Source organism: Erigeron canadensis, chromosome 7 (assembly GCF_010389155.1).
Source record: "Erigeron canadensis isolate Cc75 chromosome 7, C_canadensis_v1, whole genome shotgun sequence".
NCBI classification, from domain to species: Eukaryota; Viridiplantae; Streptophyta; class Magnoliopsida; order Asterales; family Asteraceae; genus Erigeron; species Erigeron canadensis.
In genome coordinates this window covers 34,954,749-34,967,501 of record NC_057767.1, presented here as the reverse complement: position 1 = coordinate 34,967,501, position 12,753 = coordinate 34,954,749, and the positions used below count along the sequence as shown (strand labels likewise).

The window sequence follows — 12,753 nt, the reverse complement described above, 5'->3', positions numbered from 1 at the left end:
ATCTATACTATATTATAAAAAGTAATATTTGTGTTAAGTTTCAAATCACTGTGTGTTTGGCCAGTTTTCGGGTTTTCACACAAATTTTAGTTTTCAAATGATAACTACCCAATAAAATAAATAGTTAAATGAGAAGTGGGTCGAGGCCAAGCAAGAAGAAATTCTTCGAAAGTGTATTTTTAACGCATAGAACCTCCTAGACAGTTTTATGCAAAACTGTTAATTGAAAAAGTTTAAAGATGATGGAAACATGTGTTCAGGTCAACCCGCCCAGTTTGACCCATTCCACAGCCCTCCAAATCACTATGTTTGCTACTTCTTTATATATGGCTTAGGAATTATATTTAACATCACTTTATCCAGTCTGTAGTTCGGGTCACAAATTGAAATCATTCGTTTTCTTTTTACAAGGAGTTCAGGACATATCTAATCCACAAGGTCTGGCATCAGAGAGTGACTGGTTCTGTAGATACTTTAATGCATAACTAGCAAAACATTAAGGATAAATGTTCTAATAATTTTTCTGTGTTATGTAGTTCCATCCCTATAAAGCAACTACCAGAAGAAAGGCTTAATTGCTACCTGGTAGCCAAGTTTTGCAAAGAAGTTATGTGTGTCATGTGGTAAATCACTTGATTATAGTTGTGATTAATTGGGCAGGCTGGGCGGGTTGGGTAATGGGTAAAAACAGGTAAGTTTAAGTCCGCGTCGGAATGGGATGGACTCGGATTAGAGACCCACAGCACATTTATAGTTTAAAAAGTTAAGTGCGTAAAATATGATTTACAAAACTATATTATTACCATGATAACCTAAAGCAATTTAGAAAGTTACAAACACAACCACCATTTGACCTGTTTCCTGTTTGGTCTAATTTGTTAGCGCAAATTTTTTGTTTGTTACAAACACAACCCAAATTTACTAGTTATTAAGGATTAATTCCAAAACTAAAAGCCCTTTCTCGAATTTGAAGCGATGACTTAAGCCTCTTTCTTGACCAACATTGTCATCATGTACGGGGCATCCAAGGCAGACTTTACCTTAATAAACTATAATAACATAGACGAATAAGGGTACATATTGTGTTCACTAGGCATAATATACATAATTCCTGCACCGCTACTACATAGATGAGAAATGTACTCTAGTGATCTTTCAAAGATTACATGGTCTAAACTCAATGCCCTTTACAAAAAATGTCTGGGTGTTGATACTTCGTACTTTTACCTGTAGTAACATATGATCCTGCAAGTGGCATCGTGATTTATACAACATGACCTCCATCCAACCATCCTTCCTTTCCCCAACTCTACTATATACAAGCTGCTTGCTGTGAGCTTTTAGCATCCTGTGTCCTCGATTTGCTGGTATATTTGATGACTCGTGCCATCCATAATCATTCTTTGGTTTGATGATCGGTATATTCATTGAAGAGAAACTCATATATGCATATATTCTACCTTGAGAAAAACCATCCAGCATGCACTCTGCATCAAACATAACAGTATCCTCTATTTGAGTTGGAGTTTCTTCAAATTTGAACACAAGATGGCATTCATAGATGTGCTGAGATGAAAAAATGTGCGGATGAAGACTAAAGTTCACGATACTGCAGTAGCGAACTTTTAAAGGTTCCTCCACCTGAACATGTCTGTTGTATCAATTATATTAGACAGAATTCTTAAATACAAAAATATACAGATTTCATAATAATACATTTGTTCAATATCACACATAGTTCATGGATTCAAAACCTCAAATCGGATTCAAGGAGATCACCGGAGGCTTCTGTGGGTTGTAGCATAGCACATATTCCCCGTGTTGATTTGCAGAACGATAATAACTGTTAGTCAAAGACCTGCCAAATGTTAGATTTTGAATATTTTAACAAGGATTTCTAGAGATTGAAACTTGGATGTTTGTTTATGAAACCTTATATTAAATTTAAATACTATCTCTATTGTTTCAGCACAAGAACAACGACAAGGATGATGGGAGTACCAATCGGCCATTAGCGCATAGGAAACCTTCACAAAAACGGAGGTAGAGTTCCTTTTTTGTGGTGTAGTCCAAAGGCTTGTCAGACATTTGAATAAAATGTTGATGGTCATCTGGCAACTTTTTCTCCCAGTAAATATCATTAGCGTCTATATCTGTATCTATATCCTCTTCATATGTCATAGGAAGACTTCTAAATTCTTCAGTATCTTCATCCTGCATTGATTGTAATTATGATTCAAAAAAAGAGAATTTGCTCTACCTCTATGGGTTGAAATGAAATGGAATGATGACCAAAATAATTTATTTAGGAAAAATAAACTTGCCATCTCTATGGGTTGAAATTCAATTCCTTGAATCAAGAGATCAGTTTTCATTGGATCGCGAAGATATGAAAGTTTCTCCAGCACAATATCAAAATCAGCATTCGGCCCATGATTAATGAAGTTCCACATTTCTATCTTATACCAGTTGTCAGATATTTTCTCTGCACAATGCGTAGAGTGTACACTCAACTCATCCATCTTCCATTTAATTGTCATAATCTCAGATTGTACTTGGTATATCCTTGATTTTCCACGATATTTGAACACCAAACAAGCTGCATACATGGTACCAAGTGATAACATGCTAGTTTTTATTTGACATTTAATGTCATATAAGTCTCCATATAAATACTCAGCTACCCTTGAAAACCTGCAGGTTTCAGTATATAAACATCCTTTTTTCTTGAGAGGAGAGTGCTCGTCTCGGAGGAAAAGAACATACAATCACATACAAAATATACCTCAAATCACGTTGGAATATCCATGTTGTCAAATCGCAATTCAGAAAAATTCTTGCTGATAGCAATACACATTTCTTCCCATAATCGTTTATCCAAAAGAACTACAGATAATAAGTTACAATTAAGTTTGCCATGATATTGCTTTTGATGTATTAAATGATCACTTTAATGACATCTAGATCAAAGAAGTAGCATTTACCTTGTTGCCTTCATCATAAAGAAGTCCCTTTTGAAGATATGCAAACAATTCCTTCTTTACAGCATAGATGGCATGTGGAATCTTGAACATCTTGACTATTACCTCTAAGTCTCTTGGAAGCTTTGTCTCCCAATATTTGTCAGAGTCAAAGTCTATCACTACATGTTGCTTCAACTTCTTTTCCTTCTCAAAATCATATTCCACCTATCAAATGTACAACTTCAAATGTATAACGCGTGATTTGTAAACATAGTGCTTGTGGTTAGAAATTTTTTATTGTAATATGTGATTGCTACCTGATAAAATCACGGGCAAGCAAACCGTCTACGTTTTTCTATTCATTGGCCGGCTAATTTCTAAGGGAGTGTTTGTGCCTTTGTGGTTCTTATCTTAAAGAGATTACAAAATTTCCAAAAACTAGGATCATAAGCTAATTTCAAATTCAGTATTTCACATAGATAACCAACAGTGAAAACTCACCACCAAAGCATAATGCAAACGCCATTTCAAACATCCCCTTTAGAAGCTTCATATACAGTTAAATAATAGGTACAATAAATGAAACGGATGGAAACAGCTTACTTGATATTGCAATGCAATTTCCAGTTCTTTCACTATTGTTGCAATGGAAGGGCGTTCACTGCGATCTGTCTGCAAACATTGATACGCAATTGTTGAAAACCTTTCCAAACAATGTGGTGAAATTTCTTCTATTAGACTAGTATGAATGATAGCGTCTAGTTTCTTTTCTTCATAGCACTTTCGTGCAAATCTAGCCAAAAATCTACGAATATCCTCATAATTTTGCACACAATGTCTTCCACAAAGAACCTCGAACAAAACCACACCAAACGAATATATGTCAGATTCTTTAGTCAAGAAGCCAGTCTCAATATACAATGGATCACAATACCCCATTGTTCCTACAGCGTTCGAGAAAAGATAACTATATTGTTGGTTAGCAGGTCCAAATTTGGAAAGACCAAAATCTGAAATCTTTGGTTTCCAGTTTTGGTCTAGTAGAATATTTGCACTTTTGATATCGCAGTGTAGAACTCTTTCTTGACTCCCCTCTGCAGGATGATGAAGGAATTGTAGTCCATGTGCAGCCCCGATGCAGATACGAAGACGTTGAATCCAAGAGAGATCATGGCCACTCAAGTACAAGTCGAGACTTTTGTTAGCTAAATACTCGTACACAAGGATATTTTCACCACCCTCGTCACAAAAGCCTAGAAGTGAAACAAGATTTTCATGTTTGTACCGACTGAGTAACATGACTTCTTTCCAAAATTCTGGGGCTCCTTGCCCCAATGCACTATCTAAGCGTTTTACAGCGACCATGGTGAGCCCGTCGGACCGGACAAGTTCTCCTCTATAAACTTTCCCAAACCCTCCTCGAGCGATAAAGTTGGTGTCTCCAAAGTTATTGGTGGCCGCTATTAAGTCCTGGAGTGGAATTTTGAGATGTTGAAACTCTTTTATGCTTGACATTATTATTTAGAACAAATGAAAGATAAGTTTATTAAATGAATATAAGATCAAGCACAAACTGCTATATTTACAAGTTTGAGACAGTGAACAAAAAACAAATAGATTTACCAAGATCTAATCTTATTTAGATCAAACAAACAATTATCTACAAACTTGAATCAAGGATTCGAAGACAGACTTAAAATTGGTTCAAATAAAGACTGGAAACAATAATTTGAAAGGGAGAGATACACATAATAATATGATCAAAAGTAAGGGTTGACTTATGAAATATTGAGAGACAGGACAGGTAGACAGAACATGAAATGGATGGGTTGACCATTCTTTGATGAAATAGCAAAACCAACCCTCTATTTTTGTATTCTAAACTGTCAATACTAGTCCTTGGACTTCATTCCATGATTCCATCAAAAACTTGTATAACACTCTTGAGCACTCCAACTTAATGCCTTAAGCACTTGTTCATTACAGTTAATATGTAAACAGTTTTGTATCACATTAAGATTATAGTTGTTTTAATAGACAGTATGAAAGTTGAATTCATTTTATAGTGTTTCTTAGTAGCACACCAACAATTTAAGATCAATTTTTTTTTTCCATTTTATTATTTACACTGACGGAAATTTACTATGAACCTCGAAATTACTGCTGAATAGCATAAATTTACGGGATGACCCGCAGGATTGGGTTTCTTGACCAAGACGATTTAGACCATTTCCGTAACTCAAAACTTCAAAATGTTCCGTAACTCAAAACTTCAAAATGTGCATATTTCACTAATTATACAACTTATAGACCACTTCCAAAAAAGAAGATGAAACTAAAACAAATATTCAAAACTTGTATCCTTGTTCAAGATCCATGTTTATAGGAATATACAAATACGAAAGTTTTATTTTGCACTTTTCGATTTTTTAAAATGAATGGCTAAAATTTGTTGTTACATTTTGTTAAATTAGGATTAAGAATATTTATATGAGAATTACAACCTATGCACGTATGTGTTTTGCATCATGTAATTAGTTATGGGTTTGTTTATTTGAAACTATTTAATGTATATTGCAATCATATTTACTAATCGGAGATCATAATGAAGATCCTGTATAGTCTTGCGGCCAAATTTGTTGGTAGATTCAAGAGCAGCGTCATAAAAAATATCCCACAAGAGATCATCATGATGATCATGTATCGTCTTCCGGCCAAATCTATTGGTCGTTTTAGGAGCGTTTCAAAGGAGTGGTTGTCTCTACTTACAGATCCTGCGTTCATCAAAACACATCAAAATACCCTTAACTAAAATCACTTCATCGGCGCCTTCAAATCCTTTGATTCACTTGGTCCACTCTATTTCCTGCCATTTCATCAGAACCATATGCAAGAAGCAACGCTTCCAAAGGAATATGCTTCGCTTTTTGATTTTGATGTAGTTTTGGATGTCGTAGGATGTTGCAACGGCTTTGTTTTGTTATCTGGATTTTCCTATTGCAAGCACCGCCGCCTCAATGTTTTAAACCATCGCCTCATTGTTCTAAATCCAACTACTAAGGATTTTTTGGAATTACCATCTCCCAATTGCTGTTTTGATGATCCGAAAGGTGATCAGATTCGTCACTTTAAAGAATACTACTTGTATGGATTCAGTTATGATTCCTTTACGGATGATTACAAGGTTGTTACCATCTTTTCCAATAAGCGCTTTTTGCCTATTGTGCATGTTTATAGTCTTAGAAGTAATACTTGGAAGCATGTGATTGAATTTCCTTATAAACCTTTTCAAACTACGAAAATGAGTTCGTCAAGTGCTTTTACTAGTGGGAATATTCATCGGTTAGCTAAGAATCGTTGTGGTTATTATGTACCAACAATTGTTGCTTTTAGTGTAGCAGATGAGACTTTTAGTGAAGTGCCACCACCCTATCATGGTGACGTCTTGGTTTCTGGTCACTGCAAACTAGTTGATGTTGGTGGAAAGCTTGGTTTATTCGAGGAAGTGGACGGTAAGGTTTGGTTGATGAATGAGTATGGGGTAAAAAAATCTTGGACTACGATTTCTCTCCATGGACTCCATAAAAATCCAATATGTAATGAACCAGCTTTTCTTCACACTCATCAGGATGGCAACATTATTCTGGTTGTACGCCGCAATCTTATAATGATATACAACGTTGAAGATAAAGGTCGTTGTAAATATTGTAAAGCTACTTATCCGTTAGGGAAGGACTTGACTGCAAAAGCCATATGTGTCGAAAGCCTAGTCTCACCTATAAATTATGGGTTAACCGATTAGCTAGCTTGTTTGATATTTCTACAATTCGCTTGAGATAAACTCTATTCATCACGAGCTAATAGTATTATTTCTTATTTATACTTGATTATTATTATTGTTATATAGAGATTTGAATATGCCGCGGTCGTTGAACAATGATGTTCGTTATCTGCACATATATGTCTATATGTTTGTGCTTTCTGAGAAGAAAAATGGAGGAAATAAAGTTATCTAATGATCCAAGTGTAAGTTGTCATGTCTTCATTATATATAGCTTTATGTGAAAAAGACCATTCATCTATAAAATTAGCTTCATATATTCTTATATACTTTGATGAGTGTCATAACTATAAATGTAAGTATGCTTTCACAGTAACATTAAATACTTTCTTAGAAAAGACTACAAGGCCACAATGTATATTATCATATTTTTGTCAGTTGTTTGTTAACTTTTTTCATGTATAATTTACCATAATTAACAGAACATTGGAATAAAAAGTTGGCTGGGATCGAGTTGGATTTGTTACACCATAAGGAAAATGGGCAGTTTTAGGCCCCCGCGGCTGCAACAGAGGACATTAAACCAACCCTAAGGAAAAGTACAATAAAAGACACTATATGATCCCCCAAATTGCTTTTTATCTTCTTACTCAAGAATTAAGCAGCAATTGGATCACTACAGCCTTGTAAACTAAAATCCCAGCAGAAAATGGAGTCTAGAATACCTTCAATAACCAGAGCTCTGGGACTACTATGATTGTAAAGTGAAGAGATACCAGTCCCTATGCCAATGCTTATAGGAGCTGTTAATCGCAAAAAATTCTGCCATCTTGTGAGATGCAGCCAGCCAATGCAAACTCTTCAAAGAAATGATGCAAAGATAATGCTCCAAGCAAAGGTTTAATTGTGCAAAGATAGGCCGATGATGATTGAATATGATACGATTCCAAGTTCCAACACCTGTGTGTAAGTGAAGTATGTGAGTTCACTAAGGGTGCATTCTTAGAGTTTTAATTTTATGGGATAAGAAAAGAAAGAAGAGAAAAACTTATGTTTTTGTATTTTTGAGTTTTTTGATTAAAGTAATGAAAATGAAAAGTGAGGGGTTTTAAAGCTAAAAACTTTCCTTCCATATTTGGCATGATTTGGAAGGATAAGTTATAAATTTATCAATATACCCTTCAAACCTTTATATGAACTATAATAATTATGGGGCTATAAATGTAATACCACATATTTTTATCCTTTCTTATCCTTCTCTTTTAACTCAAGAATGCCTTTAAATCATTTTATTCACTTTCTTTTTTTTTAAATGATAAAACTCAAGAATGCAATTTATAAATATAATTTTTTATCCTTTATTCTCCTATCCAATCTTCTCTTTTCTTTTCCTTTAATAAAAACTCGAGAATAGAGTGTAACAGACCAAAAGGTGGCAATTTCGACCCATTGGCTTAGAAATGGGCCAATACGGGTTGCATTTTATCTCAAATGGGGATCCATATTGTAACATATTTCATTAACGTTAGTTTAGATAAATCATAAATGTGTTGGTAGAATGGTGTTTAGAGATGTGGGGCACAACCCACTTTTCAATAGTCTTTTGTTGAAATGAAAAAAAAAAAAAAAAAAAAAAGCTCCCCTTTATTAAGTATTATAAATATGACATTAAGAATCGCATATTCTATATCTTATACAACTGGTCAGAAGCATCCCAGGTTTTACTCAAGGTCTTGAGTTCGATCTTTAAGGCTAGCAAGTCTTGGGGTTTTTTCCCTCCGAATACTAGTAACGGCTCATGGTCAATATTTCGTTGTCTAAGGTACGTGCAAGGCTTCACAATTATATGGTGATGTTTCTCTGATGTCGCATACTGACTGAATGTTTGAAAAAAAAAATCATCTGAATATTAAACGAAATAAAAGCCTTACAAGATAATCATGAAGTCGTATAGATGGTGATGTAGGCCTAAGTGCAAAAGAAACAAGCACTAGTTTATTTGGAGGACTTAGATAGGGGTATAAAACCTAAAAAGACTTTCACTTAAATGCTCATAACTTGAGCTATAGGGCTTCGTTTTCAACGTGCGACCAATCACTTAAATGGGTCAGTCTTCGGGCTCAAAAACGTCATCTTCAATGAGTTATATGCCTTTATCTATGTTTTTCGGGTTTTTGACTTTCTTTTTGTAATAATTTTTGGCCTACTTATGTTTTTAGGCACGTTCAAATTTTGCATATCTATTTATATGTATATAAACATGGGGAAATGATCAATTTTTAGTTTACCCATAAATCATTTTTTTTCTATACACGTGTGTATTAGTTTGAAATTTCTCAATTTTCAGTATTTTCTTTGAATCAAAGAATTATAGAAGCATCGATATTCTTTGAATCAACATGTTTAACTAGTTTCTCTTGTTTTCGTTTGCGTCAGATAGCAATGGGCCAGGTATGTATCGGGTTTAGGTCACCCATACCTGGTCCCGATTAAAAATCTCCATCCCAAACCCCGACCCCAAACCCAAAAGGTCTCCGTTTACTTACGAACCATTGGGTAACGGGTTTCCATACGGGTTTTCGGGGATCCGATATAATTTTTATTTTTCATTGTTCTTGAATTGGATGCTTTTATTCTTCTTTTAAAAATTGGCTCTGCTTTTGCAATGTTAATAAACTGTGTAAGCGATTTGTTAATAGAGTGTATGAGACTTTACACTTGCTTTGAGGCTTCTTTGTGAAACTAGATTTTTAGGCATATTTGTTATATGGATGTTTATATCTTTTTGTTTAGCTATAATAAAATACTACTTGTTTAGTAGTTTAATTTTTTTTTTAAAAAAAAAGATACTTATGATTTAATATATACGTGTTATGGATGAGTTTCCAACATACATCGGGTATGCGAATTGTCATTTAAAATCATACCCGAACCCAAACCCGTAAAAAAAATAAAACTTTCCCAAATACCCGGCCTTAAACCTACATATCAGAACGGACCGAACCTGGCCCAAATTTATCGGGGCTTGGATTTCCCCAACAGATATGGGGTTATTGAGGTGAAAGTGTGGAACCCATCTAGTTATAGTGCGGTTATTATTAATTTATTAGTACTCCTCTTTTATAAACAAAAATTAATTAAAATATAATAACCCACATATATACACACTTTACCTTTACCTGGGGATCAAAGCCAAAAGATGGGAAGCAACAACAACAATAACAACACCACCCAACCACCACCACCGCCGCCGCCATACGCACCATACCAACTAGTAAAAACCTTAACCGACCACCAATCAGCCGTCTCATGTGTCAAGTTCGCCAACAATGGCAAACTCTTAGCCTCCGCTTCCTTAGACAAAACCGTAATCTTATGGAACGCCCAAACCCTAACCTTAATTTCCAAACTCACAGGCCACACCGAAGGCGTATCGGACCTCGCCTGGTCTTACGATTCCCACTACATTTGTTCAGCCTCGGACGACAAGACACTGCGAATCTGGGACGCCAGGAACTACGAATGCGTAAAGACGCTTCGGGGACATACGGATGTCGTGTTTTGTGTGAGTTTTAGTGTACATTCGAATTTGATTGTGTCGGGTTCTTTTGATGAGACAGTGAGAGTTTGGGATGTGAAAACAGGGAAAAGTGTTCATGTGATCAGGGCACATTCGTTGCCAGTGACTAGTGTGCATTTTAATAGAGACGGGTCGTTGATCGTTTCGGGTAGTCATGATGGGAGTTGTAAGATTTGGGATACGGTTACTGGGACGTGTTTAAAGACTTTGATTGACGATAAAGTGCCTGCTGTTTCGTTTACCAAGTTTTCGCCTAATGGCAGGTTTATACTTGTTGCTACCCTTGATGATAATTTGGTAGGTTACTTTCTGCATTCTCTTTTTCTTTTTGTATCTATGAGTGAATTATATATGTATGTATTGTGAATTTGTGATGTTAGCTAGTGAGAACTTAAGGCTGTCTTTTCGGGGATGTTTTGTTGTACTCGTAGCTTTTAAAGAAAAAGATTGTCTTTCAGAAACCCCCAAGAATAAGCTTATGATCTTGAAAAGTTCGAGCTCATAAGCCATAGGCTAATTCAAATAGCTTGTAAGAAGTAGATTGTGCTTATGGAAACAGAAATACCGTTTATTTAGTTGCATCTCCATGCTCTCACTAAGAAAGGCTTTAGATTCATTTCTACAAACACGTATTGTTGGTAAATTGAGTTTGGCTACTTTGACAAGAACATTTGTACAGAAAAGAAACAAACTTTAGATACCAACTGTAAACGCTGGCTCCGGCAAACAGTTCTCGATCCACTAGTTTTGCCAAACATACCCATAACTTCAGTTAATAGAAACAGGTATTAATATCATGTATGAGAATTGTAAGCAGTTCTTAAACAGACTGCAGAATACGCCTTCATTGCATTGATTTATAGAACATTAAGCTGGATTTTATATTCATTTGTGGACTTGTGTTAATGGGTGGTTAAATCTTGTGCATCACTCTGTGCTTTATCTAGTAGGCGTATAGCAGTTGAATCATAGAAGATAGTAATTCTGATATCTTTTTGAGATGAGCGTAAGCTGTTCATGGGGTCAAAAATCAGAACCTGGAGCCATTTTTTTGGAAGTTTGTTTGAAACAGAAGCTCATTAAAACCTGATTAATATAGCTTGGATTTGTAGGATACAGAACAAATTAAAGTAGTAAATTGTAACCCATCCCCAACTTCAACTCAAGTATCAAAAATCAGAGTTGTAGGATACAGAGCCAATTTACAGTTGTAACTCGTCCCCAACATTGAGTATCAAAAATCAGAGTTTTAGGATACAAATCCAATTTGTAGATGATGTCATGTTTATCAAGTCTATTTTTCAGCAACTCTCTTTCTCTATCTTCATTTCTAATATTTCTGGCTGTTTCAAGTATTAAATATCAGAATTATTTCTGTCGAAAATGAAAGTGTCATCAACCTTTGTAGCACATTCCATCAACCCTAATAAGTATCTTTCTGAATTACGAAAAATTAATGTTAACATTTTCCATGCTTCCTGGTATTGTATTATGTAAGTGTGTTATTTTAGTGTGTTCAGCTCCTGACTTTAGTTTCCTATTATCATTGCAGAAGCTTTGGAACTACTCGACTGGAAAGTTCTTGAAGATATATACCGGCCATGTGAACAAAACCTATTGCATAACACCTACGTTTTCCGTGACAAATGGCAAATACATTGTCAGTGGTTCAGAAGATCACTGTGTCTACATTTGGGATCTACAGGGGAAGAACTTGCTGCAGAAGCTAGAAGGCCACACTGATACGGTTATTTCTGTAAATTGCCACCCGAATGACAACATGATTGCTTCTGCAGGGCTTATTGGTGATCGAACAATCAAAATATGGGTCCAACCAAGTAGTGAATGACATAGATAGTTTGTTCCTAATTTGTTCCTAATTATCAGTGCTGGCTCTGTATAATGTAATACGAGATTTTTTACGGTGAACATAATTGATTCTCGAATAAGAGTTTGACCTGTTTGTGATGATTCTAAATACTGTCACTAGTCTTGCTAGATTCCTATACAAGTAGATGGGTTATATCTTGATGAAGCAAAATGGGTGGGTTGGTCATGTGGGTTACAGGTCAAAACATGTAATATATTTCTGTTCAGGTTGAGTTAGGTTGTGTGAAAACACTGTCCAAATTTCTTGCTGGGCCTTTTACAAACTATCTCTGTGTTTTAAATGTTCATAAACGTATTAATCCAAGTATCTGATGAACATAATTTAAGTACTCTTCGCAGCCCCTTTGACCCATTTCTCTCATAACTTTTTTTTTGGCTGCTTTAACCCATTAGAAATAAGGAAATACCACATCCAAATCAACCATTAATAGGTATATAATTGAATTTGCCAACTCTTGTTTTGTCCTTGAATTTAAAAAGAAGTCTCAAGACGGTCTCTTTCCAGTCTTGATATTGCTCATTTGAATGCTGAAGCTGGC

The 12,753-nt window shown here is 35.3% G+C and overlaps 4 protein-coding genes across 6 annotated transcripts; 2 read left to right on the top strand and 2 right to left on the bottom strand.

Annotated features, from left to right (window-relative positions):
- Positions 1-1,003: 1,003 nt before the first annotated feature.
- On the bottom strand, positions 1,004-2,683 carry LOC122608582. 3 transcript variants are annotated; one of them, XM_043781677.1, is made up of 4 exons: positions 2,325-2,683; positions 2,002-2,214; positions 1,755-1,843; positions 1,004-1,651 (listed from the first exon to the last, which is right to left on the bottom strand). In XM_043781677.1, exons 1-4 carry the CDS (start codon positions 2,625-2,627, stop codon positions 1,156-1,158), a joined length of 1,101 nt encoding a protein of 366 aa, XP_043637612.1. In that variant the 5' UTR covers positions 2,628-2,683; the 3' UTR covers positions 1,004-1,155. The 3 variants fall into 3 exon arrangements, with proteins under 3 accessions (XP_043637612.1, XP_043637613.1, XP_043637614.1); XM_043781678.1 differs by having other exon boundaries at positions 1,004-1,641; XM_043781679.1 differs by having other exon boundaries at positions 1,780-1,843.
- Positions 2,684-2,703: 20 nt separating this feature from the next.
- On the bottom strand, positions 2,704-4,478 carry LOC122609405 (receptor-like protein kinase HERK 1). Its single transcript, XM_043782451.1, has 3 exons — positions 3,567-4,478; positions 2,985-3,188; positions 2,704-2,886 (listed from the first exon to the last, which is right to left on the bottom strand). Exons 1-3 carry the CDS (start codon positions 4,476-4,478, stop codon positions 2,704-2,706), a joined length of 1,299 nt encoding a protein of 432 aa, XP_043638386.1.
- A 1,372-nt stretch (positions 4,479-5,850) lies between these two features.
- Positions 5,851-6,765, top strand: LOC122609404 (F-box/kelch-repeat protein At3g06240-like). The gene has a single exon (XM_043782450.1). The coding sequence runs from the start codon at positions 5,851-5,853 to the stop codon at positions 6,763-6,765; it is 915 nt and encodes a 304-aa protein (XP_043638385.1).
- A 3,137-nt stretch (positions 6,766-9,902) lies between these two features.
- LOC122606748 (COMPASS-like H3K4 histone methylase component WDR5B) lies at positions 9,903-12,295 on the top strand. The gene is made up of 2 exons (XM_043779607.1): positions 9,903-10,621; positions 11,877-12,295. The coding sequence occupies exons 1-2, from the start codon at positions 9,944-9,946 to the stop codon at positions 12,171-12,173; spliced, it is 975 nt and encodes a 324-aa protein (XP_043635542.1). The 5' UTR covers positions 9,903-9,943; the 3' UTR covers positions 12,174-12,295.
- Positions 12,296-12,753: the final 458 nt, after the last annotated feature.

Coding starts and splice junctions, on each gene's coding strand:
- LOC122608582 (XM_043781677.1), bottom strand. CDS start 2,627: ATGTTATCACTTGGTACCATGTATGCAGCTTGTTTGGTGTTCAAATAT. Junction 2,215..2,324: donor AATTTCAACCCATAGAGATG/GCAAGTTTATTT, acceptor CAATCAATGCAG/GATGAAGATACTGAAGAATT. Junction 1,844..2,001: donor TATGCGCTAATGGCCGATTG/GTACTCCCATCA, acceptor TTTGACTAACAG/TTATTATCGTTCTGCAAATC.
- LOC122609405 (XM_043782451.1), bottom strand. CDS start 4,478: ATGTCAAGCATAAAAGAGTTTCAACATCTCAAAATTCCACTCCAGGAC. Junction 3,189..3,566: donor AAATTGCATTGCAATATCAA/GTAAGCTGTTTC, acceptor TACATTTGATAG/GTGGAATATGATTTTGAGAA. Junction 2,887..2,984: donor TTTATGATGAAGGCAACAAG/GTAAATGCTACT, acceptor TATTATCTGTAG/TTCTTTTGGATAAACGATTA.
- LOC122609404 (XM_043782450.1), top strand. CDS start 5,851: ATGCAAGAAGCAACGCTTCCAAAGGAATATGCTTCGCTTTTTGATTTT.
- LOC122606748 (XM_043779607.1), top strand. CDS start 9,944: ATGGGAAGCAACAACAACAATAACAACACCACCCAACCACCACCACCG. Junction 10,622..11,876: donor CTACCCTTGATGATAATTTG/GTAGGTTACTTT, acceptor TTATCATTGCAG/AAGCTTTGGAACTACTCGAC.